Consider the following 22,784-nt stretch of genomic DNA (forward strand, 5'->3'; position numbering starts at 1 on the left):
TCTTTTTAAAGAAGAATGGTAAAAAGCTGCTTTCATGTTTTTATACAATGTATGTGTAGTACATTAGACACAAAGACACTTTATGAACTAAAGTTTTATAGTTTCATAGTGCAGTAGAAGAAAGGGTGATATTTCTTGCTGTTTCTATCATATATTATACTGTGATTAGAGGAAGATGTCAGTGAAGGCCTAAGCCAAGAGGACTTTGCAAGGCAGCCATCTTCAGGTGGACTTGGATGACTTCAGTGTGGCTAGATGGCAAATACAAGCTAGATTTTTGTGTGTGCACACGCATGTGTGCCTGTGGGTACATGTGGAGGCCAGAGGGCAATGATGAGTGTCTTTCTCTGTGTCTGTGCACCTTAGTTATTTCCTTGGCTGTACTGACTGGCCAGCGAGCCCCAGGGGTCTCCTGTCTGCCTGCACAGCCCTGGAGGCACAGGTGCATGCCCTGTGCTCAGCTGAGCACAGTGAGCTTGTGCAGCAAACCTTTCCAGCTGAGTCAGCCTAAGCATGAGAAACATGGCAAATAAGTGAAACCTTTCAAAACACTGCCTCGTTCAAATGCCTTTTTTCGTAGTTTTCATGTAGCTGGTCTGTAGTAGTTAGATTACCTATAAAAATACTGCGATCTGTTTTCAACAGGGTGAAGTGCAAGTGCAGATCAGCCAAGGCCAGCCAGATCTTTTGAAAGCTATTCCGAATGAAAATGACTTAGTGTTTCTTGTGGAAAAGGTGGTAAGTCTTGGACTTTGTGGCTAATTCTTAGTAGCTAAATTTGCTTCTTTGGGGAATAATCTCATACTGCATGTTTTCCTATTAATGAAGGTGGACGCTAAGTCTTTTGGGAGTAAGCACGGTCCTTTTTATAGTAGTTTAAATAAAAACAAAGCTGGGTGTGATGGCACACACCTTTAATTTCTAGCACTCTTGAGGCATAGGCTATGGCTGGGTGAGATGCTGAATACCTGTGATCACAGCATGTGAACCCTGTGTCTAAATAAGTCAATAAAAGGTAAAATTGAGGGCTGTGTACTCTTAAGCTCCTATCCCAGAAACAGGTTGTTCCATTTGGGAAGTGAAAAAATACCTGCATATGGACATCTCCAGTGGCTCTCCTTTAGCTCATCATGCTGTGCCTGTTAGAGCATTTTCTACTTACTGTCTTTGCTTCCTTTACAGTCAAGATTTTGGGGGCTGAAAGTTGGCTCAGTGGGTAAGAGCACCTGCTTTTAATTGCACAGGACCTGGGTTTGGTTTGGAGCATCTACATGGCAGCTTCCTACTGTCCGTAACTCCAGGGCCAGTACTCTTAACTGCTGAGCCATTTCCTCAGCCTCCTGTGTAACTCTTTTCTATCATGGAAGAGAATTGACTCTTCCATCTGATTAAATACTTTAAAACATTTTTAAAGCTTGTGGAGAAGGAAGAAACAAGTCATGTTGAAGAACCACAGTCTGAAGAAACTGCTATTTCTGATTTCTCTACTGATGAAAATGTTAGGCCACTGGCCTTGCCAGTTTGGAGAGCAAGGTAAGTTATGTGTGTTTGTTTTGTTTTTGTAAGTTTAGGGTTAGGGATAGAGAATAGGGTTTGAATTGGAAACACTGGGACTGAGGATGTAGCTCAGTTGTAGACTGCTGGATCAGCATACATGAAACCTTGGGGTTGAGCTCCATCACTGCATAAAGCCACACATGGTGGCACACACCTCTAATTCTAGCACTTGGGAGACAGGAGGAGAATCAGAACTTCAGGGTCACCCTTGAATATGAAATAAGTTTGCCGCAGACTTAGCTACATAAAGACCTTGATTCAAAAGGAAAAAATATTTGAACCATTTCTCATTCTTCTAGGCATTGGAAAACTGCACCTAGCCCTAAGGTATCTCCTGTCTTCCTCTCACCTTCCCATCAGAACAATATGCCTAGTTCTCTAAGGACTAGCCCTCCTTAGATACTCTGTAGTAGCCCTAACATTACCTACAAGACTGCAGTCACTTTCCTCTTTCCCGCCTTCCTCTGCTAGTTCATTTCTGTTGCATTTTGTTTGCCTTGAATCTAGCCCAGCCCAGTCCCCTTCTAGTCTCTCTTCCTTACTTACTACTGCCAGAGTTCCTTTTTTAAAATGAAAGCGTGATTGTGTTGCTTTGATACTTAAAGTCCTGCCTAGTTCTTCATTGCCTTCATGGTAAAATCTATCATTATGCTTGGTTCATAGGAGCCTTCATTTCCCAACTAACCCCAGAGGTTCTCCACCAGGGACAGTACCAGGTTGGCATTGAAACTATTCAGGAGTGTTTTTAGGGTTCACAATGACTACAGGTCTGCATTTAGTCGGTAACTGTCCTATACAACATGAATTATCATGTTCAAGAAACTAGGATGCTTCTAGAATATACATGTTTGCTTCTTAAACTTTCTGTTTTGCCCTCCTGCTATATGTGGTGGCCTCCACCTTGTCACCTGCAACCCAACTCTTTGCCTTCAAGGAGTTCTGGAGGATAGAGCAAAAGGGTCTAACATAATAGAGAGCAAGTGCTATACATAGAATATATATGTGTGTGTGTGTGTATGTATATATATATATATAACATTAATATGTATGTGCATGCATACTGGTTAAAGTTTTCTTTCGTGGCTTCTTGGGCTATTGTCCTATGTGGCCTCTTTTCTCTGTTCCCTAAGACTTATGCATTATTTGGTTTTCTGCTGATATGGTGTGTGTGTGCGCGCGTGCATGCTCACATGTGTGTATATGTGGGAGGGGATGTCCATAGATATGCAGGTCAGATGACAAACCTCAGCTGTTTGTTTGTTTTTTAAAGATTTTATTTATTTTATGTATAAGTATTCTATCAGAATCCAGTATCGGTATTTGGAAGTCACCGTGTGGTTGCTGGGAATTGAACTCAGGACCTTTGGAGGAGCAGACAGTGCTCTTATGCACTGAGCCATATCTCCAGTGTTCACGTGTTGTTTCTTAGGTGCAGTCCAGGGTCTTTTATGGCCTAGAACTTGCCAGATAGACCAGGAGGGCTGACCTGATTCTTGGATCCTCCTGTCTCCCCCTCTCCAGTGCTGGGATTAAATAGTGCACCAGTCACCCACGCCCAAATTTTGTTTTATTTATATGTATGTATATATATATATTTATGTATATATATGTATGTATATATACATGTATGTATATATGTATATATATATATATATACGTATATATGTATATATATGTATGTGTGCATTATGCCATATGTGCATGCTACTGTGGAGTTCAAAAGGGTAGTTAGATCCCCTGGAGCTGGAGTTTTAGGCAGTTATGAGCCACTGGACATGGCTGCTGGAATAAACTAGTGTTTTAAACCAATAAGCTATCTCTCCAGCCGCTCTGGAACACACGTTGTAGGCTGGCCTCAGGCTCACAGTGATCCACTTCCCTCCTAAGCGCTGCAATTAAAGGCGTGCGCCACCATTGCCCTGCATGCGTGTTTTAACACAGTTCTGGAGATGACCTCAGGACCTTACGCTTGCAAGGGAAGCACTTCATCAACTGAGATGGCTCCCTAACCCTGTCACTTCTTGCTTTTCTATTTCTTTATGCCTTTCATACTGTCTTAAGATTTCTTAAGACTTCAAGTTGAATGCCTTAGAAATTCCTTTCTTGAATATATGATAGTAAATTGTTTCTCTCTCTTGGAAAAATAGAAATTTAAGCTGCATTTTTTAGTCATCCTTTAATTTTGAGATATATATATATATATATATATATTTCATTTTGAATGGTAGAAAGACTTCTGTATACCTTAATGCATGTGCCAGAGCCTGCCAGCAGAGTGAAATGGTTCCTGAGTGGGGAATAGGGATTGAAATAATTAAAGCAAGTCACACTACACACGGGATCGGCTTGTGAGGGCTGTCAGTAAGACTGCAGCGTGAGTTTATTCCACAATTCCTTTTTTATAAGCAAAGCAAAAACAAGTCACATCAATACAAGAAAAAAGTTCATGTTACTGCCAGACTTGTTTTCTAAAACTACTTCCCTAGAGTAGATATGGTCCAAGGTCATACAAACCAAGCTTTAATGAACTTGGCAAAACATCCTCTTTTCTCTTGTCTCAAGGTGAAGGCCAGGGTGAAAGCATGTTTTTCACTAAATAACAAGGCAGCTTGATAAACAAGCAGCTCTCCACATGTATTTTCACCAGTTGTGTATATTCGATATGTCTATATTGTCACTTTTCTCTTACAGCAACTATAGATTTATGTATGCAAAGTAGTGTATGGTACATGTTTACAGAATATGACATGTTATATTTTCATATTTTTATGTATGTAAGTTTAATTTTTTAATTATGCAGAGGTGGCATGCAAGGCCTCTGTGGATGCCAAAAGTATTGGATCCCCCTGGCGCTGGAGTTACAGGCAGTTCTAAGCCACCCAGTGTGGGTGCCGAGAACTGACCTCTGGTCCTCTGCAAGAGTAGCGCATGGAGAGTAGCGCATGTTCTTAACTGCTAGACTTGTAACTAGTAGACCATGTAGTATGCCCTGTTCTTCTCTTGCTGGACTGTGTAAACACACAGGTATTCACGTCCTATCTCTTCATTTCCAGATTGTTGTTTCTGTGAGACCCTTCACGTTACCTTTTTTAGATAATTGGGGGTGGGGATTAAACTTAGGGTTATTTTCATTTTCACGTGCATTGGTGTTTTGCATGCATGTCTGTGTGAGAGGGTCAGATCTTAGAGATACAGACAGTTGTGAGCTGCTATGTGGGTGCTGGAATTTGAACCTGGGTCCTCTGGAAGAGTGGAAGAGCAGTCAGTGCTCTTAACTGCTGAGCCATCTCTTCAGCCCTGGGATTTCACACATTTAAGCATGTGCTCTACCACTGAACCACACCTTCAGCTTCAAAGATAATATTTGATTGGCACTTTATAATTGGTTTTTCTATCTTTTGTTTTCAAGGCAGTTAATTGGGCTTTATACCATGGCTCACAATCCTAATATGACCCATTTGAAGATTAAACAACCAGTTACTGCCCTTCCTCCTCTTTGGGTGAGATGTGACAGTTCAGATCCTGAAGGTACCTGTTGGCTAGGAGCAGAGACTATTACAGAAAAAGACATCATTACAGGCATTGTTTTATATGTGGTCACTTGTAAAGGTGAGTGCTCAGTCTTGCTATGTTTATTTGCATAGTTTGGTGGTACTTCTGAGCTTCCATACAAGTGGGGATTGTAACAGCGAGCATTGAGGCTCAAGTTTGCTTTCAACAGCAGGGATGAGCTAATGCAGAAATTGCTGAAAGTCTTGTGCCTACTTTGTTTGGGTTTAATTTGTACTTTTTTTTTTTTTTTTTTTTTTAATTATAAGCCTAAGCTGGATCTGGTGGTGTATAGCTTTAATTCCAGCACTCAGGAGGCAGAGGCAGGTGGATCTCATGAGTTCCTAACAGCCAGGGCTAATGCAGAGAAACCCTGCCTGGAATGAATGAATGAATGAATGATTACATTTTTAGAAGGAGTGGGTTAAAGCAAGGTTGGCCTTGAACTTATTATGCTCTGCTTCAGCCATGGTATAAAGTTCAATTATTCATAGCTATGCATCTCCACCTAGACTTTTTTTCATGTTGTTTTTTTTGTGGCTCAAGCTAGTCTTAAACCCTTGGGCACAAATGAGCCTCCCACTTTAGACTCCTAAGTATGGGACTTCTGGGCACATGCCAGTGTGCCTAGCTATTAAATTTTCCATATATATGTGCTAGTGTACATTTGTTTGCAGAGTGCTGATATAGCTCAATCTGGTCTCAAATTCAATATTTTTCTGCCTCAGCCTCCAGAGTAGCTAGGATTTCAGATGTGAGTTTCCATGCTTTCCTTTAATTACATATATTTTTTGAGACAAGGCCTCACTAGGTAGCCCTGGTGGGCCTTAACTCAGTACACTGACTAGAGTGGTTTGGAACTCAAAGAGACCCACCTACCTCTGTCTATTGAGTGCTAGGATTAAAGGCATGTGCCACCATGCCTACTTAATTATGTTTTTTTTTTTAATTAAAAATATTTTTTTCATACAAAAATATATTTTGATGACAGTTTTTCCTTCTTCAATTCCCAGATTCCCCCCATTTCCCTAAACACTGAACTCTACTTTCTTTCTCTATTTAACACTCTTGTTTGATTTTTTGTTTTTGTTTTGAGGCTGGGTCTCTCTGTGTAGCCCTGGCTAACCTGGAACTCACTTTGTAGACCAGACTGGCCTCAAACTCACAGAGATCTGCCTGCCTGTGCCTCTTTAGTGCTGGGATCAAAAGCATACACCACCACCACCTGGCATAACTTTCTTGGTTCACCAGTATAATTTGGAATTAAATCTCCCCTTTTTTTTTTTCCATCTCATTTCCTGTAGCTAATAAAAATTACTCTGAAGATCTAGAAAATCTAAAATACTTACATAAGAAAAGACATCATTTGTCTGCTGTGAGTATTTTTCTTGTTAGCTTACCTTAGACGGTGCTTGGTTGACCTGCCTTCTTCATTTAACAGCTTTCTTCTCCCTCTCATATGACCAGATGTTTCCCTGTAGTGTTAGAGTATTTGTCTTTATTTTTTACCAGTCAGCGCACAGTTTTTGTGTTTTGTTTTGTTTTGTTTTGGTAGCTTTGGGGTTGGTTTGTTTTGTTTTGGTAGCTTTGGGGTTGGCTCTAGGACCGTGCATGTACATTCTGTATGTGTGTTCTCCTCTCTTTGGCTAATGTTTGTGGCTTAAAAGAACTGTCTTAGTTTTTCATTTTCTTTTGGGACAGAAATCAAAGTGATTTTTGATAATGGTTTGGTTGTGTGACGATGTTGCTAATCTTCCTATCTTCAGGTAACAGCCAGGGGCTTTGCCCAGTATGAGCTCTTTAAGTCTACTGACTTGGATGAGATTGTCACCCCATCCCAAACTACGGTCACTTTGGATCTTTCCTGGAGTCCTGTGGATGAGATTCTTCAAACCCCTCCCTTGTCTTCAACTGCAACTCTGGTAGAAATGGGCTGTCTTCTCTTTAGGTTGCTTAGGCTCCTGAGTGGCGGTTTACTTGTTTATTGCTAGTTCTCTATTCTCCTAGCCCTGCCTGACATTCACTGAAGGTTAGGCTGTACCACTCAGAAAACCCTGATTGGCTCCCAGGATCTTACCAGACAACCAGTGAAGGCTTTGCCAAGGTAGCTGAACTGTCAGTTGCTCATATCCCTGTTAGTGTGGAACTTTACTTTTTCAAGAGGTGATTACAGTCTCTTGCATGGAGACTTAACACAAGTCCGCTTTTTTCTGTTCCCAGGCAGGGTGGTTGATGCTTTTAATCCCAGCACTCAGGAGGCAGAGGCAGGAGTTCCAACACAGTCAGATCTACACAGTGAGACCCTGACTCAAAAAAAAAAAGACAGAAAGAAATTAAAATTGCTAACAAAAAGCTGAGTTCTCAAAACATTAAGAACAGAACTTGCTGAACACTCATTTAACAAAAAATAATGGCTAGGGGCCTGGAGAGGTGGCTCTGCAGATAAGAACACTGTTGGCTCTTTCAGAGGTCCTGAGTTAAATTTCCAGCACCCACCCACATGGTGGCTTAGCCATCCATACTGGAACATGATGCCCTTTTCTGTCACGCAGGTGTATGTGCAGATAGAGCCCTCATATATAAAATTAAAAAAAATGGATAAAAAGAGTTTTCATAATAATACACTGTGTAGACTTAAAATTAAGATTATTTTTGGTGGAGCTGGAGAGATAGCTCAGCAGTTAAGAGCACCCACATGACTGTTCATAACTGTAACTCCTGTTCAAGGGGATCTGGCACACTCAATGCACATACTTGCAGGCAGAACACCAGTGCACATAAAAAGACAAAATGTTTAAGTTTATTTATTTATTTATTTGTATTGACTCTAAGTCTCATGCGTAACGTAATGGGCATAGTTGACTTATGCCCCAGCTAGCCCACTGCTTCTGGAATTAAAGGTGGTTGTGAGCTTCCCAACGGTGGTGCTGGAAATCAAGCTGAGGCGCCCTGCATGAGCAGCATGTGATCCTAACTACTGAATGTAGAGGAATTTTAACTCAGAACATGGCTGCTCTGGCAAGAGATCACATCCAAAGACCTTCTAGGTTTGGAATACAAACACATCTTTTATGCAGGAGACGGAAGCACACAGGTCTGAGTTCAAGGCCAGCCTAGTATTAAGCAAGTTTCAGGTAAAGAAAAGCTTAGGTGCAGGCATGGTGGTACCCACCTTTAATCCCAAACAATGAAGGTAAAGTTAGTTTGTAGAAGGAAGCACCCATGTTTGAAAGTGATGTCAAATTGAGTGGCAGAAAAGGTGACGAAACAGAGAAAGATTTGTCAGAATAGGATACAACCAACACTCATGAGAAGAGAGAGGAAAGGGAAGACTTAAGGAGCAATGGAGAGAGAAGGGTATGGGGGGGTTGTTGCAGTTTTACTGGGAGAATTTTATAGCGAGAAGTTGAATGAGAGAACAAGCTAGACACAGGTGAAGGCAGAACAAGCAACCAGAGAATGAGAAGGAACCAGGAGATTAGAAAAAATTGCTGAAGTTGTTTGAGGCCAAGCAGAACAATTTAGTCCCTGAGAGAAAAACCAGATTGAATAACTCAGCTGGAAGAGGAGTTTAAGCCAGAACAGCTGAGTTGAACCAGGCAGCCAAGAGCTGTCAGCAGTGGATATCAGAGGCTGAAAACACTCTAGGCCCAGGTTAGAGTATATGGAGGCTTGAGACTCTCAGGACGAGGCCTCGGTTAGCAGACGGAGGCAGTGAGCCTCCAAGACAATAGTTGAACCAGGAAAATAAAAGTTGCTTTTACGGGCTGGAGAGGTGGCTCAGAGGTTAAAAGCACTGGCTGCTCTTCCAGAGGTCCTGAGCTCAGTTCCCAGCACCCACATGGTGGCTCTCAGCCATCTATAGTGAGATCTGCTGCCCTCTTCTGGTGTGGAGGCGTGCATGTGTGTAAAACACTATATATAATAAATAAATAAAAAAATTAAAAAAAAAAAAGTTGCTTTTACAATTGAACCATTTCTCCAGGACAACACCCTAGTGCCCGTACCAAGCCCCCGCCCCCCATTTTTTTAAATTGAGGCAGGCCAGTATCAGGCATGTTGAACTCTGGGAGTTCCAGGCCAGGCACAGATACACAATGTGATCCAGGTTCTAATGCTGGCCTTACACTTGCTGCTTAATCCAGACTGGTCTTGAATTTGTGACTTCTTGCCTTAGTATCCAGAGTAGCTGGGACTATAGACCTGCAGCACCAGGTTTGGCTCTTCTACAACATTTTAAAATTATGTTTTTTTAAACTGGGTGGTGGGTCCACATACCTTTAATCCCAGCAGTTAGGAAGCAGAGGCCAGCAGATCTCTGTGAATTCCAGGACAGTCTGGTCTACAGAGTGAGTCTCAGGACAGCCAGGGCTACGTGGAGAAACCCAGTCTTGAAAAACCACAGGAGGCAAAATAGGTTTTAAAAAGTCTAGGGCTGGGGTTATAGCTCAGTGGTAAAGTACTTGCCTACATCCAGTCACTAGGCTGCATGGTGTGCGGATAGATATTGAAAAAGAACAGGAAAATCTTTTTAAGCACAAGTTAGAAAGAGAATAACACTGGATGTGTTGTCAAATATGTTTTGTGTTAAAAAAAAAAAAAAAAAAGGTGTATCCAGAAGCCTTCATCATATAACACTGGCTTTCTTAGAGGGTAAGATTGTGGGTAATTATATTTGTGTTTTTCCTCTCCTGTAGTAGGAATTTTATTTGTTTTTAAGGATTTAAGGTTATAAAGCTGTAGCTTCTAGCTAGACTAGTGTGTTGGTTTAGTTAGGAGAGTGACACACTGATTTATTGGGACTTGGTTTTCAGTGTGTCGTAATGCTAAGTATCACTGAGATTTGAGCTGTTTATTTAAATTTCTCCCACCTGTCCTCTTGGAACTTCCCTGAGGAGAGGCAGAGAGCATGTGAAGGAGGCAGTTCTGTCTTCCTGGTACCAGATTGTATGTCAGGGTAGCTGGATCTGTGAGGTGTTGCGATGTGATCTGATTGTGTTGTGGACGTAATTTAATTTACTGTGCAGTTGAAAAGCAAGTCCCAGTGGACAGAGAAGATGGGTTGCCAATGAAAACTGATGGTCTTGGATGTTTTTTAGAATATCAGAGTACAGTCAGGAGAGTCCAGCAGTCGTTTGAATCATCTCCACAGAGAACTGAAATTTCTCCTTGTGAGTATCCTTCCGAAATTTTTTTCCTTGAATTACATACTGTCCTGAAAGATGTTTCACAATGTAACTATGTCTTTCTTTAAAATTTGTTGTAAATGTTGCATTTTATTATAGTTGACAATGTGGACAGTTACTCATGTGGTTGTCTTCAAGATGAAAGGGAGTGCCACTTAGATAACAGCTACAGTCTTCACCACTCTAGTTGACTGGCTGAATTGTGCAAGCCATCATTTCAGTTAGTTTTAAAACATTTTCATTACTCCTAAATGAAACCCTGTATCCATAGTACTTTTAGCACTCACCAGTCTGTGGCAACCACTATCTGCTTATAGTGTTGTGTGACTTTTGATTGTCAAATAGCATCTAACTTATGGCTATACTGTTGCATTGTGTTCATCCTTTTATCAACTAATAAACATTTCAATTTTTTGTACTTTTGGCTTTAGGAATAATATTGGAAGCCAGGTACAGTGAATGGCCAAAATTGTAATCCCAGTACTTGGGAGGCAGAAGCAGGCAGGTCTCTGTGAATTTGAGGCCAGCCTGAGTCCAGGACAGCCAAAGCTACACAGAGAAACACTGTCTGGAAAATCAAAAAAAAAAAAAGACATTGCTACAAATTTTTGTGTGGCTGTATGTTTTCTGCATTTCTGGTGAAATTGCTAGGTCATATGGCAACTGTTGAAACCATCCTTTCCTTTGACACTGACACACATGCACAGAGTCACACAGGGTCTTCAGAGTCTTCAGTCTTTTCAGATTCAGTCCTTGCGTTTTATAAGTGGATATAATTGTTTCTCTTTTATTCTTATGCATACCTGCCCTCTTTCCCTGGTGATCCTCTTTTTGTCTTAATTTTACTGCCCTTTTTTCCTTTTTAAAATTTTATTTTATCTACTTTGTGTATGTACTTTAAATTATATGTATTGTGCAGTAGGTCAGAAGCCAGCTTGTGGATGGTGGAGATAGAACTCAGGTCATCAGGCTTGAGAGCAAGCACACTTACCCTTTGAGCCATCTTGCTCGTCCTCACGATGCTAATCAATTACAGCCCTCTCACCTCCTCTTGACACCCTCTCAAGACCAGGCATTGGTTTTCAGTAGAGACCCGTGGGCCTTTCACACTGCCCATTCTTTGGGATTTGGGCCATACTACACATAGCAATATGTTTAACATTCCTGACCTTCACAAGTTAAATGTCTCAGTCATTTTGATACATAAAAAATTATCTTTACCTTTTCATAGACCCCTCTGTAAGTAGGAAGTGATCTCTTTTCTGTGAAGTAACATTTTTCCCCCAGGGAATAAAGGAGTTAACTACTTAATCCTGTCAGTAGTGGATATCATTTCTCATACGAAGCAAAAGCTTGTGAAGTTTCTCGGTCTTTTGGTTTGTTCTCTCTGTTTCTAGATGTTGTTCACTGATTGGCATCATCCCTCATGCTCCTTCCCCTCCCCCTTCCCTGCTGTAGACATTGGTCTCTGCTGAGTTGCTGTGCCTCAGGTAGCCTCTCCTGACTGCCTTTCCTAAACTCTAATTGTGTGTGTGTCTGCACGTGTGATTATATTGTGTTTGGATAAACTTGCTTTCAGTTTCACATTTGTGATTTCGTCGTTACTTTATAATGTATTCTTCTTTACCTAGGATCGTATGTTATTCCTGTGTGCATAGCATTACAGTTGAGAATACCATTCTTAGAACCAGTGTGCTGGAAGTGTCTCCTGCTACTGTTTGTTATAACCTCAGCTAGTTACTGAAGCTTTCTTAGCCGCAATAAAATGAGGGTAGAAGTAGTACCTGCCTCGGAGAGTGTTGGGATTAAAGAACACATGTACAAAGTCCTGTGAGGATGCCAGCTAGTGGCCAGCATTCAAGAGCCCGTGCCATAGCGCTGGAGAGAGGGCTCGGTAGTTAAGAGTGCTTGTTCTTTCAGGAGACCTGGGTTTGACTCCTAGTACCCACGTGGTGGTTCACAATCATCTGTATCTCCATCTCCAGGGGATTCAGTGCCCTCTTTTTAATTCTGAAAGCACCAGGCACTTATGTGGTACACAGACATATGTGCAGGCAAAACACTCAATTCATGAAATAAAAGAAATAAATCAGAAAAAATTGTTCTAAAGAACTGCTACCTTAGTTTGGCAGTGATGGCCTTTGCCTTTAATCCCAGCACTTAGGAGACAGAGGAAGGAGAATCTGAGTTTGATGCCAACCTGGTCTACAAGGGGAGATCCAAAGGTTACGCAGAGAGACCTTGTCTTAAAAAACGACAGTCGAGAGAAAAAAAGATAAGAAAAACCATTGGGGGAGGGGAGAGAGGAAAAGCTGCTGCCTTAATTGGTACTGTTAAGCACATCTCTATTAATTAAGCTGTTGTTTCTGCTAACATGTTTTCTGGCTGTTAAATCATTCTCCAGGCTTTGGCTGATGGCTTGAGGACCGGTGTAACAGAATGGCTTGAACCTCTGGAAATAAAATCTGCTGTTGAACTTGTGCAGGAGTTTCTAAATGGTATTTGTTTTCATAATTCATTCTTGTTGGTTGCTTGTTTTTAAGATGCTTGTTACATTTAAATAACAGTTGGTTCTAGGCTTTATATAGCTTTGAGTTAGAATACATTTAAAGCTGTGATCTGATATGGTTGGAGGGACGGCTTTGGTACTAAAATGTCAAAGGTAGATGTTATTATAAAAATTATAAGGTTGTGTTTGAACCAAGACTGGCATCACAGACCTGTCATCTTAGCTGTTTGAGAGTCAGAGGAAGGAGCTTGAGCTCAATGAGTTCAGTGTCAAGATGGGCAGTTTAGGGACACCTTGTCACAAAATAAAAAACACACACGTAAGAAGAGGGCTGAGGATGTAGCTCAGTGGTAGAGCACTTGCCAATTGTACCTGAGTGATGAAATGGTATCTGTGTGTCCTCCCCATGCCTGTCATGTGTCACACTCCTTGTAGGGTAACTGCTCCTGCTGTTTCCATTTGCTAATTGAAAGCAGGATTAGGATGGAAATAATGTAGAAAGCAGAAAAATAAAGTTAAGGTTATAAGCTTTTTCTACTTTCTAGACTTAAATAAAGTGGATGAATTTGATGACTCTACAAAAAAAGACACACAAAAAGAGGTAAGCAGTTACTATCAGAAACTTACCCTGCTTTTGAAATTTGGTGTACTGCTACCTTTCATTTTGTAGCATCTCTGATCTTCTGCTTTTGTTTTTGGTGAACTGCAGAGAGCAAAAACAGTTATATTAATAAATACACTGTAGCGAGTATTACTATAGTATATGAATACAACATAAAATGCTGTTACTATGCCATAATGTGGCATTATGAAACTAAAATTCTTTCCATCTGTTGAAAAGGCAAGGGACAGAGGCAACTTAATATTTTCATGTAGAAAGAAAACTGAGAGCTTCCTTTTAAGCATACTGCTGTTGTTATTGTTTTGTGTTTGATTTTTGTTTTGAGAGGGTTTTGCCATCTAGCTCAGGCTCTCATTTTATGTCTGCCTCAGCCTCCTGAGTGCTGGGCTTTATCGATATGCAGTTGCCACCATGCCTGGTTAATCAGATTTAAAACAACTTTAGGACTCTAGTTTTTTACTCTATGTCTCCTTATTAGTAAATGAAATTCTGAGGAAAATAATATTTATAAAATTGTTTGTGTGTGTTCACGTCACAGCTTTCAGTGTTTAAAGCTTAAGCTACTTCACTTTAAATAAGTTGAGTGTTCTCTGAATTTGCTTCTATTTTAGACAGTGAACCATGAAGCAGCAGCAGTTGACAGGTCTGTGCTTATCACAGTGCGGGGGGATCTCGATTTTGCCGAACAGCTTTGGTGCAAAATGAGCAGCAGTATGTATCCATAATTAAAGTGGAGTTTTTTGTTTGTTTGTTTTAATTTTCTGTGTATTGGTATTTTGCCTGCATGTATGTATGTACATCACATGAGATCTGCCTGCTTGTGTAGGCCTGTAGCCAGCTTCAGATCTCTGGAAGTAGGGTTATAGATGGCTGTGAGCCATCATGTGGTTCCTGGTATTGAACCCTAGTCCTCTGGAAGAGCAGCCAGTGCTCTTAACCACTGTGCCATCTTTCTAGCCCCTTCTCATGCCTTTTACATATAAAACTTAACTATGTTTATATGAGATGTAAATATATTAACATGTAAATACATCAAAAATACCTAAATAAAATTGTTTAAAACAAAATATATTCCTACCAAATGTTATTTGGCAATCTGAACCAATCTTTTTGTCTTCTTTTTCTCTTCCATTTTAAATTCCCCTTCTAACAGTACATTGCAGGGTTTTTGCTTGTTTCATGTGTGTGCCATTAAAATTCTTGGATCAGTAGAGAAAATCAGAGTGAAAATGATTTTGTGTGTCTTGGTTTTTAAGGTGTGGTTTCGTATCAAGACTTGGTGAAGTGTTTCACATTGATCCTGCAGAGCCTGCAGCGTGGTGATATACAGCCATGGGTAGGTTGAATGCTGTGACTAGAGTGGTTTTCTCCGAAATATACAGAAATTAAACCAAACAAAAAGACCGTGTTTGATAAAAGACTGGATCAAACAGTCCGAGTTGAATCCCAGCTCTGCTACCTTCTAGCTGTGTGAACGTGGGCCCCTTTGCTTCTCTGGACCTCACTGCCCTCATCTGCAGTGGGAGGGCTGGAGTCTGCCCACATCATAGTGTTGTGTAGGGGTGAGCTGATCTAATGCATGCACAGTGCCTCGTGCCTGGCTGCTGATAACGTTATCTGTTCTGGGAATAATACTTTCATAGGCCACTGATGAGACTTAAAAACTAGGGTTCTCAGCCAGATGTAGTGGCCTGTGCCTTTAATCCCAGCCCTTGGGGGGCAGAGGCAGGTGGATCTCTCTAAGTTCAAGACTGATCTACAAATCCAGTCCAGGAAAGCCAGGGCTCTGTTACACAGAGAAACTCTGTTTCAAAACAAACAAACCTAGTGCACTCTTTTTTTTTTTTAATTAATCAGTTTGATCATTACAATTTATTCACTTTGTATCCCAGCTGTAGCCCTCTCCCTCATCCCCTCCGAATCTTATCCTCCCTCCTCCTCCTCCCATGCCTGCCCCTCCTCAGTTCACTGATAGAGGAGTTCCTCCTCCCCTTCCATCTGACCCTAGCCTATCAGGGCTCATCAGGACTGGCTGCCTTATCTTCCTTTGTGGCCTGGTAAGGCTTCTCCTCCCTCAGGGGGAGGTAATCAAGAGCCAGCCACTGCCTTCAATGTCAGAAACAGCCCTGCTCCCCTTCCTGAGGAACCCACTTGGAGGCTGAGTTGCCATGGGTTATATCTGAGCAGGGGTTCTAGGTTATCTTCATGCATGGTCGTTGGTTGGAGTATTGTTCTTTGCAAAGACCCCTGGCCCAAGATGTTTTGGTTCTGTTGGTCTCCTTGTGGTGCTTATGTCCCCTCCAGGTCTTTATCTCCCCCCTTCTTTCTTAAGATTCCCTGCCCTCTGCTCAAAGTTTGGCTATGAGTCTGAGCATCTGCTTTAATACCTGTACTCTTTTTCAAAGGAGTTTTGATGAGGACTTGAGATTCTCAAAATGTAATATGATCTTTGAATCAAAAAAATCAAAACAAAAAGATTTTTCTCCATCAGAAGACTTGGTTTTGTTTATAGGAGCCAAAAACATTAAATGATGTACATTTTCCTTGTTGATCAGATGTCTAAGTAACAATAATGTAGTCACGAAATGGTGTATATAATTGCGCTAAAACAGTGTTGACAAGTGATTCAGAATACATATAACTTTATAAAATGTAAATTTTGAAAAAAAACAAACATATTTTGCCACCAGCTGGGCCAAATTCTTAGCAACAACCTCTAGGAGAAGCCTTGCAAATAACTGTGTCTCTGCACTTGATGAATGTTTTTGTCACTGTATCAATTTTCCAAAGTGTGGTTGTGTTACTTTTACCTGAACAAAAGGGTTAGAAATAGCTTATTAGGAACCAGTTTAATAACTAGCTACCAGTTCATCATGATGACATTTAGAATTTTTGTAGCAGTGTGAAGCCCTAAGTTTGATCCCCAGCACAGGGAACAATAATCGACTTTGAGTGTTTTGGAGAGAAATGCACAGAACAAGCATGAGAGCTCATTCAGCGGGCAGCAGCAATTGTGGTGTTTACAGTTTAGTGAGATGAGATTCTGTATTTGTGGGGTGTTGATTAGCATGAGCCTGCTGCATGCAGTAAGTGCAAACCAAGAGAATCTCATTTTAAAAAACAAACGCAGAAGACTAAAGAAGCAGAGATACTAGAAAGTAGTAGTGAAGTGACATCTCATAGATTTTAATGTTTGGTAGCTAAGTTAAGTCTGAATTGATAGCTCCTTCTAATTTGTAAATTACCTGTGATATTGGCTGTCACAGCATAGGACAAAGAGTAACTTTGTCCTATGACCTTGAGTTTGTGTTCCTTCAGTCTGCTTTTGTTAGTGAAAGTACAGAAGTTTAGTAAAAGATGCCCAGTGGTGCTGATGTTGCCCAGGAAAAAAAGTCTTGGTTGCAAAGCTTCCAAAAACCAACTCTGACTTCTCTTTGGTAAAATTAAGCTTCCTACTTTAGACCTTCTTATGGTTGCTTTGGGGTTTTAAAACACAAGTGAAGTAGGAATGGCTTTTCATTTTCTTCTTGGTTTATTAAAAAATTGGGTATCAAACTGACTTTGTAGCTGAGGATGATGGACTTTGAACTTCTGATACACCTGCCTCTGCCTTCTAAGTGCTAGGATTACAGACATATGCCACCATTCCCTGTTCATATGGTTCTGGGGATGTTCCCACAGTTTTGAGCATTTGAGGCAAGCCCTCTAAAGTCAATCTCCAGCTGAGAGTGGCACCCTAGGAACTCAGGCTACTGTGAGGGCTTTTATCGAAAGCATTTTATAGTGTCAGGAGACTAAAAATGTACAATTATAATTTTGAACTCATGGTTTTACTTTGCTTGTTCCATGTATTTATACTTACATTTAAGAATTCATAAACTTTTTTCTATTTTTAGCTGCATAGTGGGAGTAACAGTTTACTAAGTAAGCTCATTCATCAGTCTTACCATGGAGCCATGGACAGTGTCTCCCTCTCTGGAACTACTCCACTTCAAATGCTTTTGGAAATTGGTTTGGACAAACTGAAGAAAGATTATATCAGCTTTTTTGTCAGTAAGTCCTTTTTTCCTACTTAAAAGCTTAAAAAACCTGCCGGTTGCCATTCATAAGTACTCTTAGATTTTTACTTTCCTAGTCACTGTAAGTCTGGCTTTGCCTCGGATTGGCTGTGAGACAAGCATTTTCCTTCTCGGATCCTGTTCCCGACTTGATGAGTATAGGTTAAACAGCTGTAGTGTTTGCTTTTTGCATTCAGGTGTGAGTTTTGTGTGTTGAGTGGTGTGGTAGGGTGCCTGTGACGTGTGCTGTGAGAAGACAACTTGCTGGAGTCAGTTCTTGCTCCCCATGTGCACCCGGGATCCAGCCCAGGCTGTCAGGGTTGAAAGCAAGCGCCTTTGCCTGCTGAGCCGTCTTGCTAGCCCTCATTAAAAGAGTTTTTTTCAGTACTTAACACTTAATACTTTTTTTATTAAGGGCAAACTATGATCAGTTTTGAAATAAGTATTAGTATGTCATTATGGTATAGTTGAGGAGCTATTAAAATGGATTACCTCTTTTTTTGTTGTTGTTGTTTTTTGTTTGTTTGTTTGTTTTTTGGTTTTTTGTTTGTTTGTTTGTTTTTTGAGATGGAGTTTCTCGTGAGATAGAGTTTCTTGCTCTCCTGGAACTTACTATGTCGACCAGGCTGGTCTTGAACTCAGAGATCTGCCTATCTCTGCCTCCCATGTACTGAGATTAAAGGTGTGTGCCACCACCACCCAGCTACTTGATCACCTCTCTCTATGATCTATAAATATTTTTCTTAGGTTCTTTTTATTTTTAAAATTTTATTGGAAAATTCCTAAAGCTTATTTGTATATGTTTTTCTTGATAGGTCAGGAACTTGCATCTTTGAATCATTTGGTAAGTTTCTTTCTCTCACATAGTCATTCTACCCACAGTTGCTAAGTGTCTGTAATGTGCCAGCCTCTGTTCTAGGAAGCATCAGTAAGCCAGCTGATGCTAGTCATTACGATTTCTTAAAGTAAGTTAAAAAGTAGCTTGTGGGAGCTGGAGAGATGGCTCAGTGGTGTAAGAGCACTGACTGCTCTTCCAGAGGTTCAATTCCCAGCACCCACATGTTGGCTTGCAACCATTACTAACTCCAATTCCAGGGAATCTGAAAAATTGCATAGACAAAACACCCAAACACTCAAAGACATCAAACAAACAAAAAAAAAAAAAGTAGCTTGTTCTTGTCATTCCTTTATTTGTTGAAGCCAGAATTCTACCAAAACTCTTATCTAGAATGGTTAGGGAATCCATTTGCTCTGTGAGGGAGTATTTTTTTTTTTTTAATGTATTCTCTTAACTGATTTGTATTATTTAAAGGATTATTTGCTAAAGCAGTTAGGACATTCTTTAGGGTGCTGGCTCAGGTTTTGTAGGATGCCGTCCGCATGCAGCCCACCCCATAGCATGAGAGCTCACTCTTGCAGAGCCAGTTAGTGGTGGAGTAGCTTCTTTGCCTCTCAGTCTTCTCACGGCTAGCCTGCGCAGGTTTTTGTTGTTGTGTTTTTCAAGACCTGATCTCTCTCCATAGCCCTGGCTGTCCTGAAATTCCCTTTGTGGACCAGGCTGGTCTCACACTCAGAGACTCCACCTGCTTCTGCCTCCCACATGCTGGGGTCAAAGCATTGCCACTACTCCCGCTCTAGGAAGGTTTTTATAAGGACCAGGTGATAATCTCCCTTTTTAATGGATAGTCCATTAGTGACCTAGGTATGGCAGTAAAACCACATCATGTTTGCAAGTTCCAGGCTCACTCAAGGGTAAGGAATTGTACAAACTATGCACTCCAGGAGGCTAGAGTTTTGAAGGCTTTTGTCAAAGACTGCTTATCATTTCCACTATGGGTTATTAGGTTGAATCTCAGAAATAGAACTGGAAAGTTGAAGATTTCACGGTAATGGCTTAGCTTGCCAAATTTCTTCTCCAAAAGCTGTGCCAATGGACTAATAATATGTGCGAGGGGAAATTTGTCAAACACTTGGTTAGTTTCTCAGACTTGGGTTCACCAAGTACAGAGCGATTCAGAGTGGTCTTTAAAGAAGCCCTTTATGCTGTCCTCAGTAAAAGAGGTGAATTCTGTGGTCGTTTCCTTCCTTCCCCTCCAGACTTAGACTTCCCGGAGGCTCTGCTCAGTCTTTGTTTCCTTACTCTCTTTGCACTTCTTTCTTCCAGGAATACTTCATTTCTTCATCAGTTACCACACAGGAACAGGTTTACCGTGTTCAGAAACTCCACCATATTCTAGAAATAGTGGTCATCTGCATGCTTTTCATTAAACCTCAGCATGAGCTTCTCTTTTCTTTAACACAGTAAGTTTTTTTTGTTTTGTGTTGGCTTTTTTTTTTTTTTTTTTTTTTTCTTTGAGACATTGTCTCATTTGTAGCCTAGGCTGGCTTCACACTCCATGTAATCCTGCCTCGGTTTCCCACGTGCTGGGATTGGAGGTGTGAGTCACCGTAGCAGCCCACAGTAAGTATTGCTCTGTTGTGTGTTTATTTAAAATTTGGCCTCTTCTAATACTGTCTTCTAAAGAGTGCAGTTAAAAGTGTGTGTAGAGATGGAGAGATGGTTCTGCAGGCAAGAGCACTGGCCGCTCTTGCAGAAGACCAGGTTCTATTCCCAGCACCCACAGGGCAGCTCTCAACTGTCTGCAACTCCAGTTCTAGGGGATCTGACACCCTCTTTTGGCCTTCTTGGGCTCCTGCATGGATTTGGTATGGCATACATATATACACTCAAGCACACACAAATATGCATAAAATAAGTTTGTGTGCTTGGTTGCTTTATTTTGGGTTGTTTAATATTCACAGTGTTTATTGCTAGTTAGACTACAACCTATTTGCCTTGTCTTTACTTTTGTGTGGCTTTAGATCAGTGTCATGAAGGAAAGGCTTTAGACTGAAAAAAATGAGATTCGACCCTTGCTCACTCCTGGTTTCATTAGGAGGCCCCTTCTCACTGGATTCTGTTTCTTCTGTAAAAAAGGATATACTAACTCATTTGACTGCTGAAGGTCAAATGGTGTATCCCGTGTAAGGTACCAAATTTGTAATAGGCACTTAGTAACTACTGTTACTCTCTTCTTCGCATCCTTCTAATTTTAAAAAGCAAGTTCTCTGCTCCTCTAAGTCCAGATGAGACAGCACTGCCAACTGTCTGTGATAACTGAAGGAGATCCCTGGACTGTCAGCATGGCTGTAATTGGAGCTGGTTAGTTTAAGTGAGGCAGTTTAGAACAACAACCCTTGCATGTTAAGACACTTATTGATAGGCATGTGAGTGTGAATGCTCTGTACATACCCAAGCACAGGGGCCAGAAAAGAGCCTCCGATGTCCCTCTTTATCACTCTCCATGTATTTTTTATTTATTTAAAAAAAAATTTGGGGGGCTGTGGAGACAGCTCAGCAGTTAAGAGCACTGGCTGCTCTTGCAGAGGACCTGAGTTCAATTCCTAGCACCCACATGATGGCTCACAACCAGCTCTAACTCCAATTCTTCTGACTTCCACGGTCATGTGACACTCCAACATATACATAGGCAAAGCATTTGTACACATAAAATAAAATAAATAAATTTTAAAAAATTTTGGCTGGGTGTGATGACATGTGCTTTTAAACCCAGCATTCAGAAGGCAGAGGCAGTTAGTCTCTTATGTCCAACTTCTGCATAGCAAGTTCAAGGCCAGCCAGGGCTATATAGTGAGACCCTGTCTCCAAAAAATATGATAATAAATAAATAAAATAATCAATTTTACATTTATTTAGTGTGCATGTGTGCAAAGACACATATGTGGCAGTGACAGGACATTTTGCAGGACTCTGTTCTCTCCTACCATGTGAGCTTAAGTTGTCAGGGTTAACAGCAAGCACCTTTCCCAGTAGAATCATCTCACGGCCCCCACTGCCTTGTTTCTTCTTTCTGAGGCAGCAGTCCTCCCTCTGCCTCCCAGCTGAGTTGGCATTACAGATGTGCATGGGATGTCCAGCTTGTTACATGGGCTCAGGGATCTGAATTCTGGTCCTCATGATTCCGTAGCAAACTCTTTTAACTGTTAAGCCATCTTTCCAAACCATGTTTTTGAAATTTAGAATGTGCATAAGGTGTGAAGGGGTAAAGAGGAAAATTTGAAATTGTTACTATTTATCCAGTCTTTTAAAAACCCCCTCTTTTTTTTAAAGTAAGCATCCCTGTTACTAAGCATCAGTACTGTAGACATGTTAGAGCTCTTGCACAGTGGTAGAGCAGCTGCCTAGCATGCAAAAGGCCATAGGTTCATTCCCTAGCACTAGAGAAGGGGAGGAAAAATAGGAGAAAGGAAGAGAAGGAGGGAGGGAGGGAGGGAGAAAAAAGGAAAGTATCAGCAGAATAAATGAATTAGCTTTTTAATTCCCTGAATTCTGGGCAGGAGAGGTGGCTCAGCAGATAATGGCACTCGGTGCCAAATCTGAGGACCTGTGTTCAGTCCCTGGGTCCCAAATGGTAGAAGGAGAAAACCAACTCCTGGAAGTTGTTCTCAAATCTCTGCATGTGTACTTAGACATGGTATCACCCACACATGTACACAAAAACACAGATACACACAATAAATAAATTTACTTGTTTAAACTCCCAGAATTCGGGAAGTCATAGAATCTTTATTTATCTCTCCTGTGCTACTTATTTTTCTCTTTCAGATACGTCCTTCTTCCCACTGTCTTTATTTGTGTTCAACTGTGATTGAACCTTGCCTACCACTTAGCTACAGTCTTAGCCCAGTGTTTTTACATAAGATATCTATGTACTATGATACATTTTTAAGTGAATGGGATTTCCTTCACCAGAAAGAAAACAATCTTTTTTGTTGTTTGTTTGTTTTTCCTTTTTAAGACAGGGTTTCTCTGTGTAGCCTTGGCTGCCCTGGACTCGCTTTGAATACCAGGCTGGCCTGGAACTCACAGAGATCCACCTGCCTCTGCCTCCCAAGCCTTAGGATTACAGGTGTGCCACAACAGCAAAGTTTTGTTTTGCAGCGGGGTGTGTGTAAGTGTGTGAAAGTGTGAGAGAGTAGGATTTGTTAATATTGTGGCTCTAAACTCATTCTTTCTGTCAGTTTCCTGGTTAGTGGGTCTCAGTAAAATGTTTCTCTAGACTAGAAAGCATTCATCTTTCTTGATGGCTCTTATTACCAAAAGAAATTGTTTTATCTTTATCTTTTTAGATCCTGCATAAAATATTACAAACAAAATCCTCTTGATGAGCAACACATTTTTCAGTTGCCAGTCAGACCTGCTGCTGTAAAGAATTTGTATCAAAGGTAAGCACTTAACAATG

The 22,784-nt window shown here is 40.9% G+C and overlaps 1 protein-coding gene across 8 annotated transcripts in view; it reads left to right on the forward strand.

Moving 5' to 3' along the window:
• Zwilch (zwilch kinetochore protein) overlaps positions 1-22,784 on the forward strand; it is a 35,047-nt gene that overhangs the window by 6,148 nt on the left and 6,115 nt on the right. For 3 of the 8 annotated variants that reach the window (XM_021654221.2, XM_060384926.1, XM_060384923.1), the window contains 14 exons: positions 646-738; positions 1,415-1,533; positions 4,967-5,166; positions 6,411-6,481; positions 6,873-7,028; positions 10,206-10,277; positions 12,697-12,790; positions 13,347-13,402; positions 14,035-14,134; positions 14,680-14,759; positions 17,320-17,476; positions 18,297-18,325; positions 19,646-19,782; positions 22,672-22,767. In XM_021654221.2, the coding sequence (XP_021509896.1) occupies positions 646-738; positions 1,415-1,533; positions 4,967-5,166; positions 6,411-6,481; positions 6,873-7,028; positions 10,206-10,277; positions 12,697-12,790; positions 13,347-13,402; positions 14,035-14,134; positions 14,680-14,759; positions 17,320-17,476; positions 18,297-18,325; positions 19,646-19,782; positions 22,672-22,767 (1,460 nt within the window). Of the gene's footprint in view, positions 1-645; positions 739-1,414; positions 1,534-4,966; positions 5,167-6,410; positions 6,482-6,872; positions 7,029-10,205; positions 10,278-12,696; positions 12,791-13,346; positions 13,403-14,034; positions 14,135-14,679; positions 14,760-17,319; positions 17,477-18,296; positions 18,326-19,645; positions 19,783-19,856; positions 19,943-22,671; positions 22,768-22,784 lie in introns of all 8 variants that reach the window. The other 5 variants (XM_060384922.1, XM_060384927.1, XM_060384925.1 and 2 more) reach the window with 3 other exon arrangements.

Source organism: Meriones unguiculatus, chromosome 6 (assembly GCF_030254825.1).
Source record: "Meriones unguiculatus strain TT.TT164.6M chromosome 6, Bangor_MerUng_6.1, whole genome shotgun sequence".
Lineage (NCBI taxonomy): Eukaryota > Metazoa > Chordata > Mammalia > Rodentia > Muridae > Meriones > Meriones unguiculatus.